At 33.7% G+C, this 15467-nt stretch overlaps 1 protein-coding gene across 6 annotated transcripts in view; it reads right to left on the bottom strand.

Moving 5' to 3' along the window:
* CCDC171 (coiled-coil domain containing 171) overlaps positions 1 to 15467 on the bottom strand; it is a 459446-nt gene that overhangs the window by 263178 nt on the left and 180801 nt on the right. For 5 of the 6 annotated variants that reach the window (XM_074197553.1, XM_074197549.1, XM_074197548.1 and 2 more), the window contains 3 exons: positions 4055 to 4161; positions 2147 to 2236; positions 635 to 835 (listed from right to left, as the gene is read on the bottom strand). In XM_074197553.1, coding sequence (XP_074053654.1) covers positions 635 to 835; positions 2147 to 2236; positions 4055 to 4161 — 398 coding nt within the window. The remainder of the gene's footprint in view (positions 1 to 634; positions 836 to 2146; positions 2237 to 4054; positions 4162 to 15467) is intronic. The other variant, XM_074197551.1, reaches the window with a different exon arrangement.

Raw genomic sequence — 15467 nt, 5'->3', positions numbered from 1 at the left:
GACAAGGGTCCAGAGAAGTACATTTTAGAGCCAATCTTTACTTGGTATGGGAAACTCCTTCAAAGTAGGATTGATTGGGGCAGCCAGGTAGCGCAGTGGAGAGAGCACCGGCCCTGAAGTCAGGCGGACCTGAGTTCAAATCCGGCCTCAGACACTGAATAATTTCCTAGCTGTGTGGCCTTGGGCAAGCCAAGTAGGAATGATTTCAATTGTGTTTGTATTTTCAATGCTTTAGTACCCTGAACAGGAATAAACTTAATAAAAGCTAGCTAATTAATTGATAGAATTAAACTACAAATATCTCAACTTATAGTATGAAAAAGGAATGACCAATTTTCTGGATTTAATGTACATATTTCTAAATATGAAGCATAAATTCATCTTTGGAAATGAATCACAGAAGATCAAAAGTAGCCATCTTGATGTATGTAAATATATAAAATAAGATTACATGAGGGCAGCTACATCCTGGAGTCAGGAGGAAGTGAGTTCAAATCAGGCTTCAGACATTTAATAATTACCTAGCTGTGTGACCTTGGGCAAGTCACTTAACCCCACTGCCTTGCAAAAACAAATAACAAAAAAAAGCGCAAATGAAGCCCTTTTCCATCAATGCTTTTGACTTTAATAATACCTCAATATCTTTATGGAAAGCCTGGGAAAGCTTCTGGATTTCATTTTCACATTGTGCTACTCGCACTTTCTCTTTCTCCCAACAGTGTAGAACATTTTGGAGTTCCACTTTTAAAGTGCCTATTATAGATTCTCTGTCTGCATACTTAGTTCGCACGTGATTTAACTCTTGATTGACATTCACCAGTTTTTCTTGTGCCTCCTATCAAAGATATAAAATAAAAAGTGGCTAGTAAGTTTATCTGATAAAACATTTGAGCAGGAATGTTCTCCATATGAATAGTAAAGTAAATATATTTTTCCCAGGGGAATGGGGAGAAAAAGTACCTGAGATAAACAAGAAAGTTTGATTCAAAATTAGAACAGATCCTAAAGATTTTACTAATAAATGATAACATGATTCAAAATTACTCTCTGTCACTTGTTTCTTTTTATTCTCAGTTTTCTATTATAACTTCCTTTTCTTTCAGAGAGCTACTAGTCCAAAACCATCAAATGGAATTTCTTCAGATATATGATAAAATATATAATACATACTAAATTAGTAATCTGAAGTACAAGCAAAAGGACCTATATGAAAATTTTCTTTACTAAATTCCTAATATTTTGTTGATATTTATGTTTTGATGGCAATGTCTAACTTGCAAGTCTGAAAATTGAAAAATTCTTTAATTTACACTAAGTATTAAGTGAACCTTATTCCAGTAAAACTTTAATGATGACAGATGTATATTTATGATTCACTATTAAGTACTTAATATAATAAATTTTAGATATTTGAACAACTTTTTCCATGTATTTTTGATATTTACATGTTAAAATTTAAAAAATACAAGTCTATAAACAAATATAATAAAAATTACACAAAAATTGTATACTTGGGAGATTCTAAAGTTTAATTTTCTTTGGCAAGTTAAAGTACCAGCTAAGAAAGTTAAAATTTTAATGTCAGAATGGCAAGTTAAAATTTGTTCAGATTAGTGATTTTCAGCTCTCCTAACTAGTAATGACATAAAAAAAGATGTTCTCTTTACCAAAATTATCAAAATTTATTCCAAATTAAAGATTTCTATTCTTTTTACAATAGATCAAGAATAACATAGCATGTTACATTTTATCCTGTATGCTTTTGGGAATTTATGGCACTATATTTAAATCCACAAATTAAGATTTAATTTGATCTTAAATATATTTTCCCACTAACATAAAAACATAATTCCAAAACAGTGTATGAGAAAAAAATGAAATACTATTTTTAAACCTTTGGCTGAGCAATATAAATTTTGAAATATGTAAAACTAAGGTCAGTTTATATAACATACATTAAATATATTCAATAAAATATTTAAAGGTAAAATTTTCACTGTTCTAATGTGAACTTTTTCACAAAGATGAAATTTTAGTTTATCTTAAAATCCAAAAGTATTCAATTATTTATGATTTAATTAATGTGATAGCAAAACAAAAAAGCTCTATTTCCAAAGGGGAAAGAAAGCATTTTAAACAACTATACCTTTAGACTTTTGTTTTGACATTCCACCTCCTGTTTGGTAGCATCAAGTTCCCTAAGTGTTTTTTCAGAAATTATCTGCAGGCAATTTAGCTAATAAAATAAGGAAATAAAAGTAATTTTAAAAAAAAATTCCAAACAGTAACAAAAAAATTAATAATTAAATATTTTACTATAAAATCAGAAGCCACATAAGAGCAGCTGTTTTAATTTTTTACCATCAGTCTCAAAAATGTAATTCACTTAGTTTATACTTGTTTGTAACTTCCACCCTAAGTTTATATTGTGAAAAAAGGAGAGAAGGTACTCAAGCTAAAAATCTCAGTGACATTTTTATAAAATTTTATTAGATGTCAGAAATCTTTAATTTTTATTTTCATTGTAAATACTTTAATTGCTATATTTTAAAAGAACAAAAAAACAAAATAATAATAATAAGGAATAATAAGGATAGAGATGACTGTTCCTTCTACACATGATGAAGACATTCAGTGGGTCTCTGGCTCCATATGACAATTTCAGGGTCAGTCACATGCAGTCCTACTGGGAAGGTTTGTGGCAGGTCATCAGTTGGTCCTGCACTGCTTGTGATTTATTTTCTTTGACAGTTCATTCTTCTTTCTGTCAGACTGCTCTTTTTGCTTTCTTTGCAACCACCCCCTTGGTCTCCCCACTGCTGTCTCTGGCACTGTTTCACAACAAAGCGCATTACTAAGCCAAAGCCTGCTGAGTCGACTTTTCAACTGCACTGAGGATCATGTGACATTCATCCTCCCAAATAACAATTCGCTGTGGGTAACATGTTCTTGGTTACTTTGCAGCTTCCAGATCTGGGCCTCAGAAGAGTTTCATAAATTACTAACAATACTAGTTACCTTAACTTACTGGGAAAGTCCTAGAAATATTTGCTGTTTACAGAAATGTGATTATTTCCATGGTCACATTTTTATGATGCTTGAACATCAACAAAAGACATATATAATATAATTCTTTTTCTTCATTCCCCTAATAAAAGGGGCTGGGAGAAGGGGGAAGTGAATGGCTATATCACCTATTCACAGAGTTTAGCACAATGCTTGGTATGCAGTAGGAACTTAATATATGTTTGTTGACTTGATGACTTGACTCTTAGGTCAAAAAAAGCCAAAGCTTGTGAATGCAAATTTAAAATCCAAAATCTAAACTATGTAACCTCTCCTTGCTTTGAACAATTTGTTCATTGCTTTATTAGATAATTGCATCTAATTTATATATTTTGTATGATCTAATTTGACAAAATGTAACTAAACTTTTAAATTTTTAAGCAACAAAATTCATAAATTATTTTAATACCCAAGAAGGTTAACAACCAACACATTAAAACAATATAAATGAGATAATAAATATGAACATGAGATTTTTTTCCATCAGAAAATGAAAAGCTCCTAGGTTACATCAAACAGATAATTTTGCTAATCTAAGTATACTTTGTTCCCTTTAGAGAACTCAACACATTTCTCTCCCTTTTTTCCTGAATATGTACTAAATAGCAGGGAACAATTCATCATTTTTATTTAATAATAGACTAAAATAGATATTTTGTAAATTTCCAATTGAAGATGTATGAGATTTTATATATTTAAATCACTGGCAACCCTTAGGGGAAAAAGTAAACTAAGGAGAAATTAAGAAAAAAATAATTAGGAGTTGTAAAAGTTTAGGATTAAATTAAATTAAATTAGGATTAAATTTCCAACATATTACTTGAGGGTAACTTCAAAGAAAAAGCAGTGACAGACAATATTTCTTTTTTTGCTATCACTAAAGCTGTCAATTCAACATTCTCAATCTTTTGACCTTTGTAACAAGTAAAGAATATGTTCTACCCAGGCCGAAGGCTATATCTGTGGAGCCAAACAGTGCAAGTATTACCTCATTAGATGCATCTTCCAGCTTGTTCTGGTAATCTGTCAAGGTATGCCTCAAAGTCTCAAGGACAACAGAGAAGCTGGGAGCTTTATCTTTGTCCTTGTGGATGCCTGGAGAAAAACAAAGGGTGAAAATAAAGCTCTTCAAGTCACTGAAAAACAAAAGCTAACCAAACTGTAATAGAGAAATTATAATTGCATAAGGCTGCAATGACAATACAAAACATAGAATCATAGTGTTATTCTCCAGGGCAATACGTTATTTGGACAATTAAAGTGTATAAAGTAGCAGGTTTAAGTATGTAAGCTACTCTGCCTTGATGAAGTCCACATGTTGCTGTTGTTCTTGACTTTGTCAGTGACTGATAATTTGCTATGCACCTGTTCTTTTGCATATAACTAAATAAACATTCCATATTTAAAGGTTAGTTCCTTTTTCTTTTTTTCAATATGCTTTGGTTCTTAGCATTTTTGATCTGTCAGGCCAGTTATAATTTACTATTCAATCTACTTAATAAATCACTTCTGAGCCCAAGTGCACATAATTTTCTATTATGCTTGGAAATATCCTTCAGCCCTTAAATTCTCTTGAGTTACTATCCAAAATAAACAATCAAAATGCTATTATCTACACAGACCTACATCATGTTTCAATTAAAACCCTTTAAAATGGATACAATCATTGTACAAATATGTATATTTCCATTTATTATACCCTCAAACTACATTTTAGCTGAATTCTTTTAATCAGTGTTACATGGTCAAATATAGTTCAAAATATTAATGCAGTTTCGTCAATAGTTTTTAAAACTTCTAATTGATGGGATATGTTGCTATTCAACTTTACTAAGTCTAAAGTTTGTCATTTCTACATGTGTAGAATGTGATATAGATTTCTCTTTTGGTTCCACTCATGCAACCACCATAACCTTGCACAAAGACTCATCACAAATTGCTTAGACAACTGTAACAGTTGTCTAGATGAGTTTCTCTACCCCAATTCTCACATCAGATTAATCCACATAATTGACAGATTAATCTTCCTAACATAAATCTGACCATGTTATCCATTAATCAATAAATACCAGTGGCTCTCTATTATCTCCAAGATCAAATATAAAATCTTTTATTTAGTATTTTAAGTCCTTCCACCCTTGGCCCTTTCCTACATCTCCTGTCTCTGGCAATTTATTACTCTCCAGGTACTCTATACAGGTATAGGAGCTTATAGGCTTTTCTTGTACATGACCCTCCACTTCCATCTCCAGGTCTTTTTAGTAACTAGGTCCTCCAAAGCATGAACACTCTCCCACTTCTCCTTCCCTGTTTCCTGGACTTCCTTAAATACCATATTCTATAAAAGAATCCCTTCCCATCCCACCTATTAAGGTTTTCTCCTCTTTAGTAAGCTTCCATCTATTCTATATATATCTTGCTATGTATTTATTTTCTGTCTCTTCTCTTGCAATATTAGTCCTTTGAGAAAAGGTATTTTTATTGGGGGGGGGTTGCCTTTTTTTGTATTCCCCCAGAGCATAGAACAATGCTTGACACAAAAGAAGTACTTAATAAAAACTTGATGGCTGATTAATGATAATACAAGCATTTCTAGTAACCCTTTTGGAGCTACTCCCCCACTCTAATTATTTCTACGTCCACAGAGGGCAGAAACTGCATTATCTCTAGGAATTCTAAGGAATCGTTTAAGTGGTTAAGATTTTCAAGTACTGTTATTCACCAGGCTCCATGGGAGGGCTCCTCATTTATTAATAGCCATATTGAATTAGCTTTTAGAAAGGGTATAACGGGTATAACAAGAGCAACTGATGGAAAAATAACTTCTCAAACTGGAGATGTACATAAGAATCCCTGAAGATGGTATACTTAGTTTTAAAATGTTATCTATTTTTGCTATTTTTGTTAAAATGTTACTTGCTAATGTTATCTATTTTTATTGCATTTTTATTTATTTTGTTAAATATTTTCCAAATAGATTTGCATATAGTTTGATGGCATTTAAGAGAATTATCAGTGACTCATGTAACACTTCTTTTCCAAGTCTTTTTCTCTCTTCATGGAGACCCTGTGATTGTCCCTATGAAGTCCCCTCAGCTCTCTAATGGATTTAAAGAGTCAGTGCCCTTGCCAAATACTGTCTTCATGGATCTAATTTGTACATAGGATGCTCTCAGCTCCAGATATAGACATTGTTATCATCCACTGTTGTTTCAGAAACATAACTACACCAGTTTTTGATAGACACCACTACCAATAGGAATTCCAGATCTTTCTGCCTTTTGAAATCCATAAGGTTGTTGCCTGCTCAATTTGGAATGAGGATGGGAAAAACTCAATCTTTCTTCCTTTTTTCTCTCCTCTCCCTCCTAATCCTTCACCTTTGGATTCAATCATTAATTGACATTTGCTAGTACACTTGATTCTGAACCAGCTGCTGTGTTATACTCAAGTCCAAAGTATATCTGATCCTTTAGGCTTATCAAAGGACCTTTATCTTCATCCAAAGAACAGTGTACTTCACTTCTCCTCTCCAAAACTGATTATGACTTCTAGGGTAAGTAGTGCTTTTACTTTTGTCAGTGTTCAAGCACAATACCCTGAATACAAGAGAGATGCTCAACAAAGTTTATTGAACTAAAAATTCTTTTTAACTCATCTGCATATTATAGTGTAGTGAGTCAAAGTAGAACATGGGGAAATTAAGTAACATGTGGGTGATCACAAAACTATGTCATATGTCATATGTCATATGTCATATGTCATATGTCATATGTCAAAGGCAGGACTCAAATCCAGATTTTCCAATTCCAATGCTGAAGCTCTATCTACTATGTCATGCTATAATAGCAAATATGTTATCAATGAGAAATCTGTGGCACTCAGTAAAGAAGTCAAATGTAGAAATGGCCAGTCAATTTTATTTATTTATTTATTTATTTATTTGTGTTTTTTAGGTTTTAGCCACACAGCTAGGTAATTATTAAGTGTCTAAGACCGGATTTGAACCCAGGTACTGACTCCAGGGATGGTGCTTTATCCACTGCGCCACCTAGCCACCCCCAGTCAATTTTTTAATGCAAGTAATGGGGGAATGTGAAAGGAAAAATAGATTTTCTATACACTTTATATCTATACATATATACAAATGTATATATCCAATTCATATACATGAATTCTTATAAGTATACATAACCTATGTACAAGTATATGCGTAACCTACAACACAGTCATAAATTGGTTGTCTTTAAGTAAGGGCTAGAGGGTCACTTGTTGAGGATTTCTGTGATTTCTTATTCTGGCTCCTAAAAAACAATGAGATATAATGGAAATAGTAGTGGTCTCGGGGTCAGGATAACTTTGTTTGAATCTACTCCTGACACTGAATATCTTCATATCATAAACCAAGTCACTTGGACTCTTGGAAGTTCAGTTTCATCATCCATAAATTAGGAATAATAGTACTAAACCTATCCACACAACAGGATAATTGTAAAGAATAATATAATTTGGGATGCTAGGTGGCGTAGTGGATAAAGCACCGGCCCTGGAGTCAGGAGTACTTGGGTTCAAATCCGGTCTCAGACACTTAATAATTACCTAGCTGTGTGGCTTTGGGCAAGCCACTTAACCCCATTTGCCTTGAAAAACCTAAAAAAAAAAAGAATAATATAATTTAATGAATCAAAAATCAACTTAGCAACAATGAGTATATTTTTTCCAGGAAAAAGAAGGACTCTTAACAAAACAGGTGACTTCCAAACACTCTGGATGAAAAGATCAGAGTTGAACATAAAATTGAATCTTCAAACAGGAAATTCAAGAGATAACAAGAAAAGGTAAACAAGGGAAAAGGAAAAAAACTGCTATTCAATAAGATTAAATAAGTTATAAATCCTACCTGGGATGAAGATTCTCATAATTCTTTGAGAATCATGACTTTATTAGAGGGAGTCTACTTGGATTGAAGGTAAGGACATAAGCTGATTTTGATAGAATGATTAAGAAAAAATTTAAGACTGTAATGAGATTGTAATGGGATTATAATGAGATGGGAAGAAGGGAGAGGCAAAATGGGGTAAGAAGAAGCCTATTGCAGGAGAGGGAAAGAAGGGAGAGGGATAAGAACTGCTTTAATCTGATTTAGCTCAAAAAAAGGAATATGCATACACTCAATTCAGTTTAGATGTTACTTTATCCTTCAAGTATTAAAAGGGAAAAAGGGGAAGGGGGAGGAGAAAGGAAAGGAGGGACTGATAAAAGGGAGGAAAGAAAAAGGGAAAAGGGAAAGGGGGAAGAAAAGGGAGGGTGGTTGATAAAAAGGAAGGGAGACAGATTGAGGGAGGCAGTATTCAGAAGTAGGACTTAAGTGAGGAAGAATAGGTGAAAGGAGAGAAAAAAACATACTAACGGAGAGAACGTAGCATGGAGAGTAATAAAGAGTAATTGTAACTATGAATGAAAATGGGATGAACTCTCCCATAAAACAGAAGCAGGGGGCAGCTAGGTGGCATAGTGCACCAACCCTGGAGTCAGAAGGACTTGAGTTCAAATCGGACCTCAGTCACTTAATAATTACCTAGCTGTGTGATCTTGGGCAAATCGCTTAACCCCACTGCCTTGCAAAAACTTAAAAACAAACACCAAAAAAACTCAAACAAAACCAGAAGCAGATAGTAGAGTGAATTAAAAACTAGAATCCTGCAATATTCTGTTTACTTCATTTTAAACAGAGAGATACACACAGAGTAAAGGCAAAAGGTTGGAGTAAAATATATTATGATTTAACTGAAGTAAAAAAAAAAAAGCAGGGGAAATTTACTTCCTGATCTCAGACAAAGCAACTGCAAAAATAGATCTCATTAAAAGGGATAAGGAAGAAAACTACAACCTCCTAAAAGGTACTAAAGATATAAGCACCAAGTAGTATAGCATGAAAATTCTTAGAGAAGTTAAATGAGTTACAGAAGACATGGAGAGCAAAAACGATACTGGTGGGGAGCCCAGTCTCCCTCTCTCAGAATTAGATAACTCTAACTATAAAATAAACAAGAAGGAAGTTAAGAAGATGAACAGAATATTAGAAAACTTAGATATGACAGACCTCTGGAAAAAACTGAATGGGGATCGCAAGGAATACACCATTTTTTTCTGTGGAACATGGCACCTACACAAAAATTGACCATGTATTAAGGCATAAAACCTCAAAATCAAATGTAGAAACATAGAAATATTAAATGCATTCTTTTCAGATCATGATGCAATAAAAAAAATCCCATGCAATAAAGAGCCATGAAGATTAATTAAAAATGAAAATACCTAGAACCAGATGGATTCACAAGTGAATTCTACCAAACATTCAAGGAACAATTAGTTGCAAATCTATATAAGCTATTTGAAATAATGGGTGAAAGAGTTCTGCCAAATTCTTTCTATGACCCAGATATGATACTAATACCTAAATCAGGAAGAATCAAAACAGAGAAAAAAAATTATAGACCAATTTTACAATTGATTATGGATGCAAAATTTTTAAATAAATTGTTACAAAGCAATTACAGTAAGTTATCATTAGGAAAATACAGTAAGATAAAATAGGATCCATCCTAGGATTGCAAGGTTCATTCAATATTAGAAAAACAATCAGCATAATTGAGCATATCAATAACAAATCTAACAGAAATCATAATTAGTTTGATACAGAAAAAGCTTTTGACAAAATATAGAACATAGGAATAGAGAACATAGGAATAAATGGAGTGTTCCTTAAAACAATAAGCATTATCTCGCTAAAATCATCAACGTGCATTATATGTAATATAAGCTAGAAGCATTCCCAATAAAATCAGGGTGATCCAAGCATACCCATTATCACCATTATTATTCAATTATTATATTAGAAATGTTAGCTTTTCATCAGTCATCAAAACTGTTTGGTATTGGCTAAGAAATAGAATGGTGAACCAGTGGAATAGACTAGGTGTAAAAGCAGGAGATGATTATAGTAAGGTGCTGTTTGATAAACCCAAAGAGTCCAGCCATTGGGATAAAAACTCCCTCTTTGATAAAAACTGCTGGGATAATTGGAAGTTAGTATGGAAGAAACTTAGATTAGACCAACACCTAACACCCTTTACCAAGATAAGATCCAGGTTACAGGACTTAGACATAAAAAAACAATACTATAAGCAAATTAGAAGATCAAGGACTAATTTACCTGTCAGATCTATGGAAAGGGGAGCAGTTTATGACAGTTTGGACATATATTCAGCATAGTTATGCATTTATAGCCTATAATAGATTGCTTTCTATCAGGGAAAATGAAGGGTGGGAGAAAAATGTGAACTCAAAACCTTTCAAAAAATGATTATTGAAAACTACTGTTGCATATAGTTGGAAAAATAAATAAAAGATTTTTAATAATCTAAATAAATTTGCATGAACTGATGCTGAGTGAGATGAGCAGAACCAGAAGACATTATACACCCTAAAAGCAACATGGGAGTGATAATCAACCTAAATGGACTTGCTCATTCCATCAGTGCAACAATCAGGCACAGTTTTGGGGTATCTGCAATGGAGAATACCATCTATATCCAGAGAAAGAATTGTAGAGTTTGAACAAAGACCAAAGACTATTATCTTCAATTTAGGGGGAAAAACTGTTATCTTATTATGTAATTTTGCTATCTCTTATACTTTATTTTTCTTCCTTAAGAATATGATTTCTTGGGGCAGCCAGGTGGCACGGTGGACAGAACACCGGCCTTGGATTCAGGAGTACCCAAGTTCAAATCCAGTCTCAGACACTTAATAATTACCTAGCTGTGTGGCCTTGGGCAAGCCACTTAACCCTATTGCCTTGTAAAAATAAATAAATAAATAAAATAATATGATTTCTCTCTCAATATATTCAATTTGGATCAATGTATTCTATGGAAACAATGTAAAGATTAATAGACTGTCTTCTGTGGGGGGGGCAGAGAGAAGCAAGATGGGGGGATTATAAAATTCAAAATAAATAAAATCTTTATTTTATAAAAAAAAAAAAAGAACCTGGAGGGCAGCTAGATGGTGCAGTGGATACAGCACCAGTCCTGGAGTCAGGAGTACCTGAGTTCAAATCCAGTCTCAGACACTTAATAATTACCTAGCTGTGTGGCCTTGGGCAAGCCACTTTAACCCCATTGCTTTGCCAAAAAAAAACCTAAAAAAAAAGAATTTGAATAAATAAGGTTGAAACAAATGAATTAATTTTATTACCCTTAAATATTTAGAAATTTGAGCAATTATTTTTTCATTAATATATGACACAGGTTCTAGGGTATAGGTGAGATGTGTGGAGAGGACAGTTCCATGTTATAAATATGGGTTCCAATATTATAAATTTTATAAAGAGGATGACAAAAAAAAGTTACATCTGGATTTAATGACTTTATGTTGAAGTTTAATCATAATAAATTAGCTATTATTGTTGAGCAATTTTTGCTAAGGTAATTAAGTGGGCTATACTTGATTAATTAAAGATAAAAAATTAGTGAGATTATTAGTGGAAAATCTAAAGTAAGAAATGCAAAGGCATAACTTTTATATATGTTAAATTTAATTACCCCATTTTTTTCCATTCAGCTTGAAGCATACAATATTTATTCTTTTTTTTAAAGACTGGACCAGTGATTTCATTAGCACAGGGAATTCTGAAGGAGGAAAAATTCCTCTAATGGTGCAAATCTGTATTATAACCTGTTGTACAATTTATAGATCTAAGAGGAACAACATGATGTCTCTCTAAGAAAGCAGGTCTCATTGTCAGAAAGATCTGGATTTAAGTCTTGCCCTGGTTGTGGCTACGTCTATTCTACTTCTATTAGTTATATGTATTAGGAAAGGAAAATGGCAAATAAGTAATGGAATAACATCTAATATAAGTGATCAACTTCATTTCAAAACTAATACCATGGGTTAGCCTAGGAAAGCATATTAGGTGTCTATCATGAGGGAAAAAAATGTATTTTAATATCCTTTGTTGTGATGAGAAATCTTGCCCAAATCTTATTGGAATGCTGATTGCCGGGGCAGCTAGGTAGTGCAGTGAATAGAGCACCGGCCTTGGAGTCAGGAGTACCTGGGTTCAAATCCGACCTCAGACTCTTGATAATTACCTAACCGTGTGGCCTTGGGCAAGCCACTTAAACTCATTGCCTTCAAAAAAAAAAAAAGGAATGCTGATTGGCATGTCTCAATCAACATGCATACTATATCTGGAAACTACCTTTTTTTGGCCAAAAAGTCATAATGCTGTTGTGACATTGATTGAACTCTTTCTAATGAAAAAGTTACAAGAGCTAGGGGAGTGGGCAACTTTTTTTTTTAACTCACTCCTAGTTCAAACAACTTAAAACATTATGAAAACTTTTTTTTAGATTTGGATTTGTTCTCAACTAACACTATTCATATATTATAATCTACTATTCACTAAATAAAATAATCTCCCCTCAATCAGCTGCAAAGTACTCAAAATATTATAATTAAATTAATGCCATTGAAGCATTGCTTTCTCCAAGTGATTTTATTTAAACTGCAAATAGTACAGAAAGAGCACCACATTAAGTTAATACTAACAACTTAATTTTCAAGTATGGATAAGAGAATGGAATATAATGTTGTGGATTTTTCTGACATTTCTTTGAAGAAGGAAGGCCAAGTTGGAGGCCTGGGTCCTCTTGCCTTTAATTTAGTGAATCCCGAGGTATACAGGGTTTAAGAGAAGACTGTATCTTCTGTTTTGAGCACTTGTCAAGCCTATTTCAGGACTGCTTCTACCTTCCAACTGCCACCCAACTCTCACCTGTGCCTCCAAAAGTTAATAGCATGTATAGGGGCAGTTAAGTGGCTCAGTGGATAGAGCACTGGCCCTGGAAGTCAGGAAGACCTGAGTTCAAATCCAACCTCAGACACTTAATAATTGCCTAGGTGTGTGATCTTGGGCAAGTCCCTTGACCCCCATTGCCTTAAATAAATAAAAAAGAAAAGATTTATAGCATGCATAACAGCCAGATCCCAGGAAACCATTTTGGCAGACAGGTTAAACCAGTTTGAGGGTAACAAATAGGCCTCAAACCAATGGTGAATGAGAGAACTCTATTCCAAGCAATATCAAGACTTCATTTAGCAGAATGTGAACAATTTGCCCAATGGATCATGAAAGCAGCAAAAGCAGACTCTTAAGTACTGAAAACTTGATCAGATACTGAAGACACAAAGGTTATCCACTGCATGCTGAGCCATCATCACTCATCTTCACTTTTGTCTTGCTACTGACCTAACACTGCCTCACTTAAATCCAATTTATTTGTGAGTCAAAAGACATCCTCCATACCATTTTACCACTTGTACCTACCTCAGGGTCCTCTGGTGATGAGCAATAAATAACTGTGGACACACTGAGAGCTATAGTTACAACATTACACACAAGTGACCTAGGTTATAGGGTCATCTTTTCACTGGGCTGAAGCAGGAAAGGGATTAAACTGTTTCCTGTGTGTTTGAGTAATACTGCTCATCTCCTACCAAGAGAAAGGGGTTAGAAAAGGTGCTCTAAAAATCATGTGCTTTACCTAACCTAATGTTGACTAGCTTACTGGAATGACTGAAAGACAAAAAATGTACAAACACTTGCACAAAAGTGATTCAACTCCCCATTGGAACATAGAGTGTGTGAACATTTATGGACAACACAAAATCCAGTAGACCTGAAAGATGAACAATTCTTCTTGCAAGAGAATTCAGTAAATACCACATCCATATAGCAACCCTAAAGGAAATAATGCTGGAAAATGAAGGTCAGATTACCAATTCAGAGCTGGATACATGTTGTTTTCTGGAGTGGTCACCATAACAAAGAGTGCTATGAAATTGACATATCAAATTTTGCAATCAAATCTAATGTGGTAAAAAAGCCTGTACGCCTTCCAAAAGGAGTGAATGACAGGCTCATGACAATGTGCTTGCCTCTTGCAGCAAAGTACCGTGCCACCATCATCAATACACATATTCCCACCACAATTTGGAATTATGCCCAAATAATAATAAACTATGCATAAAACTGTGCATAACCTAGGACCCAGCAATACCATGACTGGGTCTATAATCCTGAAGAGATCATCAAAAAAAGGGTAAAAACATTACTTTTACAAAAATATTCATAGCATCCCTGTTTGAAGTGGCCAAGAACTGGAAATTGAGGAAGTATTCATCAATTGGGGAATGGCTGAACAAATTGTGGGTGTGGGTGTGTCTGTGTGTCTGTGTGTGTGTGTGATGGAACATTATTGCTCTATAAGAAATCAAGAGGAATGAAATTTCAGAAAAGTTTATAAAGACTTGCATGAAATGATGCTGAGTGAGATGAGCAGAACCAGAAGAACATCATACACACCAACAACATAGGGTGATAATGAACCCTAATGGTTCTGCTCATCCCATCAGTGCAATAATCAGGGACGATTTTAGGGGATCTGTGATGGAGAATAAATACCATCTGTATCCAGAGAAGGAACTATGGACTTTAAACAAACTACAAATATTATTAACTTCAATTTTTAAAAGTTGTCATATGTATTATGTAATTTTTCTATCTCTAATGTTTTCTTTCCTTCTTTTGGATCTGTCTCTTCTCTCAACACATTCAATTTGGATCTATGAATATCATGAAAGCAAATATAAAAACTATATCAGATTGCCTTCTGTTGGAGGGTGGCAGGAGGGAAGGGAGGGAGAAAAAAACTGTAAAATTCAAAACCTTGCCAAAAAAATTGATAGAAATTGCCATTATATGTAATTGGAAACCAAATAAAATATTTATATAATTTTTAAAAAATAATTGAGACACTAATGCACCGTCTATGAAATTGTATACTGATTCAAATATTATGTAGTGTAATTTGAAACTATACTCAAAGGGCATATTGACCAAGAAATATCACTACTAGTAGTGTATCCCAAAAATATTTTTTAAAAAAGAAAAAGAACTTATACATACAAAATATTTATAGCAGCTCTTTTTTTGTGAAATGAACAAAATCAGAAGAACATTACATATCCTAATAGCAATACTATGAGATGATTTTTTTAAAAGACAATTTTACGAAGAACTCACACAAGACATGCATTCATATGAATGTCAGAGAAAGCAATAAAAGGACAATCTCAAGGTCTCTGAAGAATTCTACAATCAATTGTGATAAACAGAGACACTGGCACAAGACCAACCAACGTGGCATACCTATATCAAAGAAGGCACTACAAGCAACAGTACAATTGTAGTAGTTTAAAAGAAATGTGAGATGCACAAATTTAGAGACATCTTCATCCCAAATGTTCATATGGATGATTTGTGCCTG

Source organism: Macrotis lagotis, chromosome 8 (assembly GCF_037893015.1).
Source record: "Macrotis lagotis isolate mMagLag1 chromosome 8, bilby.v1.9.chrom.fasta, whole genome shotgun sequence".
NCBI classification, from domain to species: Eukaryota; Metazoa; Chordata; class Mammalia; order Peramelemorphia; family Peramelidae; genus Macrotis; species Macrotis lagotis.
The sequence above is the reverse complement of the archived record's forward strand: the minus strand, read 5'-3'. Positions and strand labels throughout refer to the sequence as shown.